General features: G+C 38.5%; 1 protein-coding gene across 1 annotated transcript in view; it reads left to right on the top strand.

Moving 5' to 3' along the window:
* ryr2a (ryanodine receptor 2a (cardiac)) overlaps positions 1-15,384 on the top strand; it is a 194,809-nt gene that overhangs the window by 75,777 nt on the left and 103,648 nt on the right. Inside the window, exons 4-9 of the mRNA XM_088933768.1 lie at positions 3,123-3,139; positions 9,670-9,744; positions 10,897-10,975; positions 11,903-12,015; positions 12,667-12,766; positions 13,785-13,881. Of these exons, the coding sequence (XP_088789894.1) occupies positions 3,123-3,139; positions 9,670-9,744; positions 10,897-10,975; positions 11,903-12,015; positions 12,667-12,766; positions 13,785-13,881 (481 nt within the window). The remainder of the gene's footprint in view (positions 1-3,122; positions 3,140-9,669; positions 9,745-10,896; positions 10,976-11,902; positions 12,016-12,666; positions 12,767-13,784; positions 13,882-15,384) is intronic.

The following is a 15,384-nucleotide window of genomic DNA, read 5'->3' as shown; positions in this document are numbered from 1 at the left end:
AAAAAGATCAATAGCTGCTTTCCAGTCCTCCCATTTTCACACAAAATCATTTACAGCCACTGCTGTACCTCATTGTAAACAGTTGCTAATATCTATAGCCGTGCCATTGTAAATTATTTGGAGCAAAGATTTGTCTTTCATAGCCTATCGAGGTGTTGGGGCTTAGTATGGTCCCCCCTCTTAATACCAGAGCATCTACAATGCTGAGGTGGAGCTGCAGGATGGCTCAATTGAAGAAAACAGTCATAGATTTCCTCTTGCGGCGTCCAGTAGAATTGAAAAAATCCGTAGTCCTGTGGTGAGTTACTGTATGTAGGATAGGTGAAGTGTTCCCGATGCCTTTTAAGAAGAAGTAGAAATGGAAGTACTGTAGGAAATGATCACAGAGACAAAACACATTTTAGCCCAAAATAAAAACAAACATTGCGATACATAAAAAAGCCGTAATGAGATTCCCAGATGTTAATTGTGTTATTAATTGTTTTTTAGAAACATTGACCGTTTTGGATTTCTTGATTGCCTGTAGGACTTCCAGACCCTAGGCGCATAACGGCAGAATGCTCTATCACCTTTTGAAAACATATTAGCCCTGAGAATTGCTAACAAACCTGAGGTTACACATTACACCCAGGAACGTACTCATGAAAGAGCTCAGTAATATAGCTGGAGGCATGACCTTTTAGGATCTTATAGGTTAAAGAGTTCATATACAGATACCATTACGTTATGAAATGCCTTTGTTATTTATCAGGATCCTTAAAAAATTAATGTGTAATCTGTATTCTGGTTGGTGATCACAACATCTCAATGTAAACTAATTGAACATTTTTACCAGTCTGATTAAGATGTGTTCCTAATCATCAACATTTGTTCTTCTTCACACACCCATAAAGCTAAAAGCAGACTTCTTGTAATACAAAAAAAACAGATCAGGATTAACAGAAGAGTTTAAAACAAAATGGCTAGGATTTCAGTAAAAAATCATCACAGATTAAAAACATCCTATTATTTATGTATGAAGATAAGGAAAATTGAGCGAACAGGGCAAAATGTCTAGCTTTTGCACTACAGAGAACACCTTTATATTTAGAGAATGGATTCTGTAGTTGATTATAATTGATATTTCAGGATTGTTGCCAGAATGGACTACGCCTAGATACTGTATACGCCTATTGTTACATAAAGCACCAGGATGAAGAGTAATACTTAAGAACAGGAAAGGCTTGTAAGCCAGGTGTTCGTTATACATGAGTGATATTCTAAGACTTACCAAATTATGAACAACCCTTGTATATAGCCTTGCTACTGTAGGTACTTATTACCTGTAGTCAGTAGTACTCAACTAGTATATACTAGTCAGTGTTGTTTTTTGGAAAGTATTATTTTTTACCTGTAGTAGTTCTTGTTTTTTGTAAGATTGGAGACTGTAAAATAAAAGGAGTAAGGATAATACAACATTAGTCCTTAGAAGACAGAGTTTTGTAATGACCTCATCACTGGATCACTGAATTCAGACTGGCAAGGCTGTGATGAGACTACGCTGCCTGTTTCAAATTTGATTTAAAATACAAGTGTGTAGCAGCTCTGAACAGCTACTGTGAGCCCCTGGCCGTCTACTCCTTCTACAGTGTGAAGCACATAATGTGTTCTCATGTTTCCAATTATGAAGGAGATAAGTACACTCATTTATTGAAGTATAATGAAATATATTAGCATTTAACAAGTAGCAAGACATCTTTCAGTATTTTGAAGTGTTTGAAGTTTGCTGTAGAATTGAACTGCTTTCCCCTAAGATTAGATCATATGGCGAATGCTGTGGATGTTACTACTGTACACACGTCCCCACAAACACACAGTAACACTTCTACTTTTTCTCCTTGCTGTTATAGGGAGAAATTATGCCTACTTATTAATATCATTCTCCTTCGGTCAACCAGGAATGAAAGTGAGCCTCTTTGTTCGAATATAGTAATATGATATGTTCTCTTATATCATATCTCATGTTTTATCATGCTATTCTAGATAAACACCCCCAAACTTTATTAAAAATAAACATTTTGGAATGTACTCATTCTCAAAATGGAATATGGAGTATTGAGGAAAATTGAATACTACTTGTATGGTCATGTGTAAAATGTCAGAAAGAAGTGCCAAGCATTAAAGTAAAATATGTTATTTATTAAATATTGTCTTGGGTCTAAATCCAATAAATGTGATAAGCCTTTGCATTTACAGTATATACGTACATGCATTTAAAAACCTCTTAATCCTAACAACACAATTCTGCCTAGATGTGTATCTGACATTATTGCTTAGTGAAACATGCATTAACTAATTTCAGCATTAACTAAAATCCTTGTCATCTTGTGACAGAATTCCATGCACTTTTCATGTAATAGTGTTTTGGGGCTGAAAAACCACCATAAAAGACATTGGATAATAACGGACACCCCTTCCCTCTACTAGTCCTTTACTGTACTGATTTTTGTAATCGGCCTCTGTCATTCTCTTGATACCTTTCTCTGTCGTTATCGCTGCTCTAACTGTCGGTTAAGTCTTGGGTCACTCTTGAGTGATAGCGGGGCGGTTCTGTTACACATCCTACCAGTGCGCAGAATGCTGCTGATTCTGCAGGGTGCTCTCAAATATCTGTGAACCGAAGCTTGTTTTTTCGTACAGTGGTATGCGTATTGAAGTAACAACATACAGATCATATGGTATGAGTAAAACGACTGAGAGGGGGTGGGTTGTGTTGCACAGGAGTTAATGACTTCTTGTTTCTCTTAACAGGATTGGCAGAGACTAGAATGCTGTGTAGCCCAGTGTCTTGCAGATTTTAAAGTGCCTTCCCTTTTGTCCAGCCATGGGAGTTAAAATATCATGTGCCTGAAAGACGCCTGTGCTAGACATATTGCATCCATCTGCATTGTGTATTGTCTCATACTGTATGGAAACAAACAAAGAAGATCATTAACGTTTATGGTTTTACCAGGCAAAGCATGCTCACTTTTTTAAATGGTTCCCATTTAAAATTCCATTTGTTTTCTAAAAATATTGTTCCTGTGTAAGGGGAAAGGCAACTTACTTTTACTCCTCTCTTTGGTTTTTATTTCCACAGCAAGTTGATGTGGAAAAATGGGTAGGTCTGCCTTTATTCACCCAGTTAAGCCATCCCAAATCCACAATCTCCATTCATTCCTGCTTGCATAATACTAGCACATTTATAACGCTGGGCAATATTCTAACGACACGCCCCATGAGGAATCTAGCTCGATATAACATTGCCAATGTGTCGACAATGTTGTTATTGTTTACTTATTTTACAGTCTTGAGTAAGTGTAGTCTTTTAAATGTCTAGATTTTGATGGTGGCAAATATTTTCTATCTGTACATTAAAAGAAACCATTAAGTATTATGCATCCATTATCTAAGTCTCTAGATATTGGAGAGAAATTCCCCAGATAATCTTCCAGATATTCTGGAATAAAGTCTTGATACAGATCAGTAGTATAAAAGTCCTGTTCTAGTGGTACAAATGTTCTCTTTTGAATGCTGTACAGAAGCAGAATCTGTATTTGATGAGAATCAAAGGGCTTCATGATTCAAAGTTTGATGACTTTAGCATATTGCCCACATTAACTGGAAGACAGAATTATGGGGACACTTGTGAATTGTACTGAAATATTTTTAATAAAGAAAAACTATATAGCCCATTCTCGTAGAGTTCATTATGCATTTCAAATGAAAACATGGCAGTTTTTGTTGCGGTATTAATCAAAATATCCTCATAATTAAAAGAGAAGCTAGACTGATTGCTTGAATTCAAAGTCTAATTGTTCCTTAACCAGCACTGTTGAATGCTGGTTTCAGTTCTTCAAAGATCTGAACTCATCAAAGGAAGCAATGAAGACACTGTAGCTCTTGAAAGACCAATGGAGAGCAAAGCTGTGGGTAAAATGTTTGACAATTTCATCTTTAAAGAGAAAGATCATGTATATACAGTATGAGAAGAAAAGCACTGATTAATGTGTTGTACTTACACTGAGACGTGGAAACTGTCCTTCAAAGCTATGGATTTGTTTTCACATACAAATGATAAATTATAAAGGAACATGTGTTAATGAATATTATACTGCATGTTCATTTTTCAGTATTGTGCAATACTCACAGGAAGGTAATTAGTAAGTGAAGATTTTTTTTAACATGAAACCATCCTTTTCATATTACCAGAAACAAACAGCAACAGCCAAACAGCATACAGTATTATGAAACTGATGTGCTGTTCTCCACAGTTGTCTTACTGTATTTTAACCCCAATGAGTTTGATAGGAGTAAAGAAGATTAAGACAATATAATATATAAGATGAGGCATGATTAGTATGATCGGACAATGCACTGTTAAATTTGACTGGCGGAACATCTACAGTAGATTATGACCAGCAAAACATATCCTCTGATGGATTTTCCTTTGAGACTGTTAAAAAATGTTGATATAAGTTCATGGTTTGTTATTCTTCCATTCTTGTATTTCAGAGATTTCTGTGTGTCTCCATAATTTTGTCAACTCGTATATCTGAAAGAAATACAGCCCAATGCTCTAATGAGGAATATCATTGCAGAACTCGCGCTGGAATTAGATTTGCATTAATATTTACAGCTCAGGTGGACACTCCAGTCCAGCAGGCTCTTGTTCTGATAATACTCAATTTTTCCTGACGTGTTAGTGCGGATTGAAGCCAGTGTTAGAAGGATTGAATATAAAAGAGCACGGAGTATGGATTTGATTATGTAAGGGTTTTATTCATTATTTTAATCATATTACACTTAGAAAGTTTGTTTTTTAATCATTTTGTTTTCATGACTCCCCTTGGGTTTATTGGTTTTACAGTACATGTTCTTATTTGTGTGGCTGCTATAGTACAGGTACACAAGGCTAGAAACAGTGTTCAATTGTGGAAGAATTAAGATAAGATAAGATCACTTTATTGGTTAAGTGCCTTGCTCAGGGGCCCAACAAAGTAGGATTCCTCTACCGGCTCCAGGATTTGAACCAGCAACCTTCCGGCCACAGGCGCTGATCCTTAGCCACAGTGCCACCACTCCCCCCAGTTGTAGTTGTTCCTGGAATTAAAACCCAATAAATTATAGAGATTTTGAGCCTGTATCCTGTGCTAGACTGTAAAATATATTTCCAAATGCATGTACAAATTTATACTGCATACAGTACAGTCATGATACACAGTACTGAGGTTGTAGACCTCTAATTGAGGAAACATGGTACATTTAGACTGCGAGTGCTCTCACATTAAAAGCAGAAGATTCAATGATTTGTTTCCTTAGAAAGAAGAAAACAGCTTTTCATGCACTTAACCTTGTGCAGAAAGTCCCCCAAAGCATGTGTATGGATAGGTTTAAGCTTATAATGTTGGCCTTCCCTTAAATGCTCAATTTTTTTATTCGTATTTCCCTGTCTTTATCTACGAATTTAGTCTAGGAAATACTTTGTTACAAGTTAGAATTAATTAATGCTCCTTTCTCTTTGGTATGAATTCCTGGGAATAAAGGTGAAACTTGGTGCTCTCGGTTAAAAAACAAGTGAATGTTGGATCAGTTAATGCATGTCTATATGTACGGTACTGGAATGCATTTATTGCAGCATTGTGCTCTATGAGTGTGCCTTTTTGTTCTGTGTTTAGCTAAGATGCCCCTGTAGGTTTGACAGTGATAGTGCTGTGTTTTCTCTGTGGATATACTGTACATGTACTCTGATAAACAAGTCCATGTGTATATTCTCCTCTGGCTACCAGTTTCAGGGATTCACCATGTGAATATGTTAGCCCCCTACTCCTTTTTTATCAGGGGATTGTGATTCTACCATCAACAAAAACGGATTTTTAAAAAAGACTTCAGTCACAGAAAATCTTTTTTCATCAATTTAATTTGAATTTATTCTTTATCTCAACACCTTTATTTGATCGACCATCATCCAACAGTATCGTAAGAGCAGAAAAAACTGTAAAGTGTCACTTAGGCTGTTATTAAGTAAAGTGATGACTTTAGAGTTGAGTCACCCTAAAGTGTGGAAACAGGAGATAGGGGAACTAGACACTGAAGTGCTCAGTTGTCAAAGGCATTTGAAAAGGAGAGCAGTAGTTATGATATCTGATAATCAAGTGCTTCCTTCACATTTTTGTATGATATTTTGAACTGGTGCGATTACATGTGCGCAGTTGTTCACCTCATTGTAATTTTCATTTTAAAATACTGTACAATAGATTTTGAAAAATGCTTTTTCAGAGTGACAATGGAAGCAGGGAGAGTTTCCTTGTGCCAGCTGTGGTGAGATTCACCACTGTTCACTCTCCTGGTTCCTGTTCACGAATAATGACCCGTAAAAATGATGGAAACATTTTTCTGTAGACAATGATGTATTATCCAGGCATGTCTGAAATAATACCCTCCATCACATACAGACCATTTTTAAAATCGTTTTGTTTCAGGTACAATTGAAGTTTTAATTACCTGTCAGTTTTTCCTAATATCCGTGTGCACTTTAGAAACCATTTTCTGTACTTGTTTCTGTTAAATCTGTATTCTTTTCTATTTTTCACGCCTTGACAGAAATTCATGATGAAGGTAGGTTTCTTGACACTCTTCTCTACCCCTCCTTCCCAGTTCCTTGCATCTCGCCTGGCCTTTCCCGAAGGCAACACCTCACATCTGTTGCTACCTTATGGAGTGTCTTTTGTTGATGAATTGTCTGTGTGCTTCTCATTTAGATAATCATGTCATTATTGATATCCCATGCTGCCTCATAGTCAGCCTTGTGATAAATTGTATGGCACATTGTGTGGTTCACCGGCTGTGTTTCACTTGAGAATTGGCATAGTCTCTTTGCTCCTTAACTGCAGCTCTTTGTCTCTCTGACCCACTAATGTATTGACCAATTTAGTCACGACTGCATCAGAAAAATGTGCACAGCTGTTGACTGCAATTTGGTTTTTGTCGGCTTCACGCTCAAGAAACAAGCATTGAGTGAATGTTTGAAGATCAGGGCATTTCCTGGGAACACAAGTTATATTCAGTACTGGAAATAGTTTTACTGCAGTAATTCAGCGATGCAAAAACTTTGAGAAAGTTGTTTTCTGCTGTAAAAGATCATGTAGTTCTAGAGATGGAGAGAAGCAAAAAAATATTTGAGTGTGTCCCTCAATGTAATGACATTTAATTACTCCAGGTAGAGAGTGGGTTAAGCAAGCGCCTGCGATATTTGGGAAGTTGGAGAAACACTGTATTTCTCTGAAATGTAAAATCTGTGTGAAAGTAACTAGAAGAGCCCTGTTGTGTAGTTTCCAGTACACTGCAAATTTGATTGAAATAAAACACTGAAGCATACTTTAGCTTCATCTTGAAAAATAAGAACATAATAAAGGTTACAAATGAGATAAAGCCCTTTAGCTTATTTTATGTGCTCGGTCACTAATAGCTAATTGATCGAAAGCCAGCTGTTTCTTCAAAGATCCAAGGGAATGAGCTTCAAAGACAGAGCAAGGTGCGGTATGAAGTTTTCAGTCGGCTCAAATAGGTGTTTTAATGGACCAAAGATTTTACTTACGCTATGGAGTTTCAAATGATTAAAATAATTTGATGAAGTGCTTGCTTACTGCTCTTAACAGTATGTTTCTAATGGAGACCTAAAATTCCTGATTTTGGCTGTCACATTCAATTACTTTTACTATTACTATGGACACACTGCAGAAGAGCAACACCTGCGAGCTCTAATTAGACAGGATACAGGGTCAATTTAAAACCCACTGATGTCCTCCCAATGGGTATTAGTATAGCAAAATGTTGTGATTTTGTGCAGTTTCCTCTTTATTACTAATGACCTTCCTGTTTGCATGTAGCAGAAACATCTACTTAACATTTAGAATTGATTTTATTTGAGCAAATTGTTGTTTTATTCACAAATACTGTCAAGTGACCTAAAATATCCATCAGTCCATCAGTCCATCAGTCCATCCTTTTTCTAATCTCTTCATCCAGTTTAGGTTTATGGGAGAGCTGGAGCCTCTCTTACTAACCAGTGGGTGCAAAGCAGGACACTCCCTGAACGGGACGCCTGTCCATTGCAGGGCACAAACACAGACATGCACACACTCACACCAGAGCCAGTTTTTCCAGAAGCCAATTAACCTACCAGTATGTGTTTGGACTGGGAGGAGACTGGAGCACCCAGAGGAAACCCAGACAATGATGGGGGAGATCACACAAACTCCACACACACCGCATCTCAGGAATCGAACCCCAGGACTCCAGTACTGCTAACTAGCTGCTGCCGTCCTAAAATATCCTTTGTTAGCAATTAGTCATGATAATAATCTTTTATTTTATATAGCGCCTTTCATGGTATATATCATCTTAAGGGTGCTGTACAATAAAACAACCAAACAAAAGAGACAAGTACACACAAATGAAACTTGTGAATCAAAGAGAATTAAGCACAAGGGTATTGCAATCAGTTTGAAGGTAGGATTTGGAAGTCCTGTCTGACCTGCAAGACCTAATATGAGCTAAGCACGCTCTGCCAGTGTTCAGAGCCATGCACTGGGAACTGGGAGCCAGGTCCTCCAATGTTGACGTACAGTACAGTAGGTGTAGCAGTTCACTAATGTACTCAGGACCAAAGCAGTCGGAGTTGATATCATTAAGAAAATTATATCTACTGTACTTGTGTGGAGTGTTCCGCCAGATGGGTTGGAAGTGAGTGTTCCCAACCAAATGAGATTACTACAATATGGATCAATGGAATTGCTGTGCCAGTGGAATTACTGTGGATCACAGGAACCAATGATGCAAAATGGCCTTTACATGCAGCTGTTTTTATGAGAAAGAAATTAAACTTAGTTGTTAATTCTGTTTAGTAAGAAAATGAGATTATGTTCATGTACTAAAAAGGTTATGTAGTTTTATTTCCAGAAATATAATCTATCATTTAATTTTTAAACCACAAACCACCTACTTAAAAATTACGTTTTTTCATTACTGTTTTTCCATTATACTTATATTCTCTGTTCCGTGGAAACACATAATATTTTTATTCTGCACAACAAGCTAAATTATTTTTGAGATACATTACTCTAGCGGTATAGGCCCAGTTACACAATGGCTGCTATCTAAAGGATAGGAGCATTATCTAAAAGGTTCCAGAATTAAAGACCAAGCAAATATTGGTCCATGGAGTAATAAAATAAGGTTCCTTGGTTTACAGCTGAGGTGATTTGCTGAATTGAAATCAATTACTATCCTTGCTTCATTAAAAGTGCAGCTCTTATTTGCATAAACCTTGACTTTTCAGAGGTGCAGAGAATGAATGGATTTTATTTTACACTAAAAGTGCATCCTGCAAAACTGACATTGAATTACAGTGTCCGATTCTACACAAAATGAAGACATGCATACAGTATGCTCTGTTACACCCGTCTGTGTGAACGTACAAAAATCAGTATGTAAACACAAATGCTGGCAGGGCATTTGCAGTTTTCATTCTGAAACTGCTGTAGCGCTGGCGAACCTTTATAAATCAAAAGGAACATAAGCTGGAACGTTGCCACTTGATCTCAAGAGGAGTTCAGGCTTCTGTCTAAGCAAATTGCTTTTTTTTAACAGACCGCACAAGGAGGTGGACACAGAACCCTGCTGTATGGACACGCAGTGCTGCTCAGGCATTCCTACAGTGGAATGGTAAGTTGTCTGGATTGTGCATGAGGTTAAACCGCTGTCTGTTTAATATGAACTTCACCAGAATGGTGAAATCCGGGCCACCCTACACAAGTGGGGTCTCACTGATGACCCAACTTGCGAATGTGGCGATGGCAAGGAACAGACGGCCGACCACATCCTATACTCCTGCCCTCGCTTCAGATGCCCCGGCAACTTTATCCATTTGGATGATGCCAGCCGCGACTGGCTGAGGCACCTGACTGTGACAATATAACTATGTAACTTCTGCATGTTAAGCTCATACGAATATATATATATACCAGAACGGACAGAAGGGTTTGTCTGGTTTCACTCTTTACGTCCCATCACTTCACCCACTATTTTAAGCTCAAGTCATGCATTTCTTCTTCTTATTTGGGGCTCACACCAAATCGCCGTTTGTCTGTTTGAAGACACAGAACAGGAAGAACGAGAGCCGCCGTAGCCGTTTACCTTCGGACAAGCCGCGAGCTCCGCAGTGCCTTAACGCGGGGTTAGCTGTGTGTGGAGAAGTGGCGTCTCTCATGTCGCTGCAAGCTTGCAGGCACCCAGCAGGTCCCAGGGCTCACTGGCTCCGGTCCAGCCCTTCCAGCCCTAGCTGGGTGTTCAGCCTGTCTTCTGAGCAAGTGTCTTCCTCAGAGTAGCCGCTTGGGGGCCTCCAGAGCAAGTCTCAATGCAATAAGCCTTAGGGATTCTGCCTTAATAAAAAGCTCCGTTGATCTGAATCTAAAAAAAGACTAATGCTACTGGTTGTGCTGCAGAATGTGCTTTATGTAGGACTGCTGCACTCATAAATATTACTATTATTGTAATTTTGCATTTAACATACAGTATTGGGTATAATGACTAATGTAAAAAAAATAGCTTGATGGAATTTGTGCTTCTGACAACTGAACAAACAAGGTAGGGCCAAGTGGTCATCTTGGTCTGTGTAACTTTTGTATATTCCAAAGACACCTAATTTAAGAAACTGTTTGGAGTTTTAAACAGACAGTCTGTAGACTTCTATGTTTTATTTTTCTTGCTCTAGTTTCGATCAGAACTGGATTTCTTTTGTATAGACTGTCATTTAGGAAGATTGTGGTACAGAGTCACTGGATTTACACTTCAAATATTTTCTTCTTATCATTTCAGTATCTTTGTTGTTTATCCACATCACGTTCTTCAACGGATAAACTGGCTTTTGATGTTGGATTGCAGGAAAATACAACAGGTATGACAGAAATTCAACACATCTCATGTACTACAGTGTGATATCAACTCTGGGACCAGCTATTATGTGGTATTCCAAAGTCGTCTTCAAAGCAGTACGCAAACAATCTGTGTCTGGGCTAGATGAGCTGTCAGTCGTAACTAGAATACAGCATGTGTAGCCTTGCTCTGGAGATATCCTTAAATAGGGTAGGACAATATAGAAATAAATGTTTTGGATGAATGGTACTATACTTCAGACAGTATTGATATTGAGATTAGAAAATTCAGTCATCACAGATCAAAATTTCCATGTACCTGTATGTCTTAATTGGACTGACTGGGATGAGGTTGCTGTTTTTTAGCTTACTTGTTCCTCTTCTTTTCTGATTTATTGCTGGGCTGATAGATATATACTGAACCGAAGAGAGTTCTGATTCCACTGCCTTCTGTTCGGTCTCATGGTACAGCCAGAAGATGAAGGGTTAGCTAACTGCAGGCGTCCTGTAGCAGCACTCCCCTGAATAACCTGACTGGTAGAGGTGACCAGTAACCAGTCTGCTTAATGGCGATTTGAGAATTTTGTGTGGTTATGGCCATCTGTTTCCAGTGATTAAACTGTGAAGAGTTTCTTAAGCGAGCAAAAGAAGAAAATGAGAATCAAAATTAAACAAAACTCAAAATTTAAGGAGAACTTGAAATCCTTAGATTAATTATTTGGTAGAAACCAAACAAGATAGGCCTAATGGCATCTTTTCATATGTAACCTTTGTTATGTGCTGAAAAAAACCCAGGAAAAAATAGAATTTGTGTCTCTTAATCATCTGTTTTTATGCTCATCTCTGTGTTTCTGCGAAGACCAAAAAGCAAGGGGATGAGATCACTCTAGCATGTAAAGGGAGAAGATTTTCTAATGATACAGTATATATCAAATGCAATCTTCTGTTAGGTGAAGCCTGCTGGTGGACAATACATCCTGCATCCAAGCAGCGGTCAGAAGGAGAGAAAGTCAGGGTAGGAGATGACCTCATTTTGGTCAGCGTGTCTTCAGAACGGTACCTGGTAAGTACAGTAGGGAGAGTGAAATGAATGTCATGCTTTAAGTGTAAATCTGTGCAAGGCTGCATGCGAGGTTACTGTACCAGAAAGAGAGAAAACCAATTGGTTCATTTTTTATTTGACTATATCCTCCTTATTTAGAATGTTTTCACAAATACACATCAGGTCGCCATTCATGGGTTTCTTGTCGAGGAGATTTGTTATTGTTTTTAAATGTAAACTATAGAGCAGGTTATTTTAGAGTTGACATTTGGAAATACTAAACACCCGGCATGTTGGAAAGGTTCTAATGCCTCTTCAAAACAAAAGAAGGCAGGTCACCAAGTTGACAGACGGGAGACTGACAATGAAATGAAAACCTGTCACTGTGCAAAAGAAGGCTACATTCTTTCATGCTGCCTGCCATGGGCTCCATTAATGTAGAGGCGCAGGCTGACAAATTTGTAACTCCCATTATCCAGTATATCAGACCCCTGTGAAGTGCCATTATTCACACAGGAAGGAAATGCATTAAATCAGAAAGTTCAGTGAACAGTTTTAATTCTCTACCCTTATTGCTGCCTTTTTCCCCATCTGCTCTCTTCTTCACTGTCAGAGAAGCAAGTGTTTGATATTATTTCCTCCAGTTACTGTGAGACATCATTTTCCTTGCAGCATTTATCATATGGGAATGGAAGCCTGCATGTTGATGCAGCCTTCCAGCAAACCCTGTGGAGCGTGGCGCCGATATGCTCTGGGAGCGAAGTTGCACAAGGTTGGTGTCTATCTCCAGCTCTTGCCAAGATTCATCATGGTCTTCTTCACCTGAAAACAGATGGGGTGCTTAATGTACGCCTTTCAGAGTTCAGCTCATTATAGCATTAAACAAGTGTGAAAGGGATTTCATTTTCTCTTCCATTTGTTATGCTAATAATGCAATTCATTGAAACTCTTCTGAAAAAAAAAACTGTTGTAAGACACAAAAAAGTGCCAAAATGTAACTGGATCTACTTTTGAATGTGTTCAGTTTAATTTATGTTTAACACATTGTTGATGTGGAGTGATGTGATGTGGGTTTGCATTTACACAAAGATCTTTGATAAAGGAGAGTCAGGCTGTAGGTTGACAGACACTGAGTGCAGGAAGCAGCTCTTCAATGTGCAAGAGTAGTTTTTATTTGGAAGAGCAAGTGAGTTTGTGCAATGACAGTTTGCAGACATGTGAGTTATGCAGAAAGTAAAGACGTCTTCAGCTGAGGCACACTTGAGTGCTTGGTCCTAAAATAATAAGTAACCCTGTAAAACAAGCTTAAGAAGACAGGAAATCAGTCTTCCAGTTTCCTTTTTGTTTCTTTGACTGTCTTGGGGGCCTGTTTGCCTCCCTCTCCTCGCCCTGACCTCTTCCCACTGTTCATCTGGGCTTCTCCCTGTATCTCCCTTCAGTCCCCCTATTGCTCTATTGCCACCTATTTGGGGGAAGTTTGATGTGTTAACTGGAGAGGACCAGACCTGTGCACTATCAAGTCTTCATTTCCCGCAGCAGTGAAGTCTGCAGGCGGAAATTACTGTACTGGTGTTCTGTTTCATCGACGGGACCGCTCTAGTGTAAAAAGATGTAGAATCTTGGGTTTTCCTTGAGAGCCAGAAGGGTGCTAAAATTAATTTTGTTCAACTATTACTGCTGAAACCTCTGCTTATCCAGGTTAAAGGACACCTTTTTATTGGTTTATATTGTCAGGTCTTTCACTGTTGTGGGACATTTCAAACCTGTCTCCCCTTGCTTCTTCTGTGCAGGATACCTCATTGGTGGAGATGTGCTGAGGTTACTGCATGGCCACATGGATGAGTGTCTCACTGTGCCATCTGGAGAGCACGGGGAGGAACAGCGAAGGTCAGAGAACAAAGGGTTAAGAGAAATCTGTTCTGGGATGAGGCTACAGCTCAGTGAGCCTGAGGAGCAGAGATCAGGGGTTTCATGAGTGACTTGTTGGTTCCTAGTAGTTTTTCTGCAGAGGGAGGATTTACTGTGGTCTCAGCTGATTAGAAACCACCTGCATGTGTTTGTATTTGTATTTGTAGTGAGAGAGATTGGTACAGCCCTGTGAAATTCTTTTAATTTTTCATTGTCCCCACATTTTCTTTTGTCTATAAAATGTTTCATTTTGTTTTAGTAAAGGTGCATATTACCAAAATAATATAAATCCCTTTATGGATAAAAATATGCATCATTTTACTTAGATATGTGACTGACAAATGAATAAAAGTTTACCCTGTACCTTTAAACAACAAAATAAATTATACATTTGGGAAAGTTATATTGCATTGCTCTCTCTGCCCTGGAAATTATTTAAAAAAATATATACTTGTTATTTAAGGTTCAACAGTATTTTGAAGAACATGACAAATATTCCAAATATGGTTTAGTTCAAAGTTAAGATGCCAACTTAATGAATTCATCATCTTAACAGCTCATGTGAAATGATAGATCCTTACAATGGCACAGCAACTGTATTTACAAATTTAGATATGAAGTGGATTCCAAGCAAAACTGCTTTAAAGCTCTCCTAGAAAGGATGAATTTTTTATGCTGTAAACTCCTGAAAAATTGTTTACTCATGCTCTTTTGCTGGGCACATTTTAAGCATTTTTCTTCATCTTTGATCCTGAGAACATAATACAGCAGCATAACAAAACCTATGACAACAAAACATAACTACATTTTACACAGAGCAGACCAAATGAGTTTTGTATCTAGAGCTGTGTTCAGAGGAAGCCAGGATTAATGCTGCCTGCTGAACAGATGAAAACCCAGAAGAGAGATAAAAACGAGTGTATGCACATGCATACATGAAGATGCAAACGCTAGCAGAACCTTGTCTGATAATGAAAATATTTATATGCTTTATATTCCTGCTGTTCCTGCCCAGAAAACCTTTTTGCCGCGTGCCTTTGTCTGTTGCTGATGATGCATCACTGGCGTGAGAGAGTCAGGTGTAAGATTAAGCTCCAGTTCCCCCCTCCTTAGTCCCCCCAGCTATCCTCACTGAACCATGCTCATGTTCTCCACACAGAGGAAAACCTCCGGAATGAAAACATAATTCAAAGGCAGCTCTATGCTCTCACTAGGTGCATACTAAGAGGACTCTTAAAAGGAGTAAATCACTGGCCCTTCACATTTTTGTACCACATGACAGCCCAGCGTGGTTAAGAGGTGTTAGCCTAGGCTGACTGCATTGCAGTCTCAGTCTAGTCTGCTTTCACTGCCATGCAGTCTCTCCTCCCCATACTGCTTTGCGAAATGCTTCATGTGCACGCCTAGTTTTGTGTGTCAGCTTTAAGAAGATGACTGAATTGTTTCTGAATTTAAATTTTATCATTTTAATCCATTAGTGTT

This window comes from Atractosteus spatula, chromosome 15 (genome assembly GCF_055471065.1).
Source record: "Atractosteus spatula isolate fAtrSpa1 chromosome 15, fAtrSpa1.hap1, whole genome shotgun sequence".
Taxonomy (NCBI): domain Eukaryota; kingdom Metazoa; phylum Chordata; class Actinopteri; order Semionotiformes; family Lepisosteidae; genus Atractosteus; species Atractosteus spatula.
The sequence above is the reverse complement of the archived record's forward strand: the minus strand, read 5'-3'. Positions and strand labels throughout refer to the sequence as shown.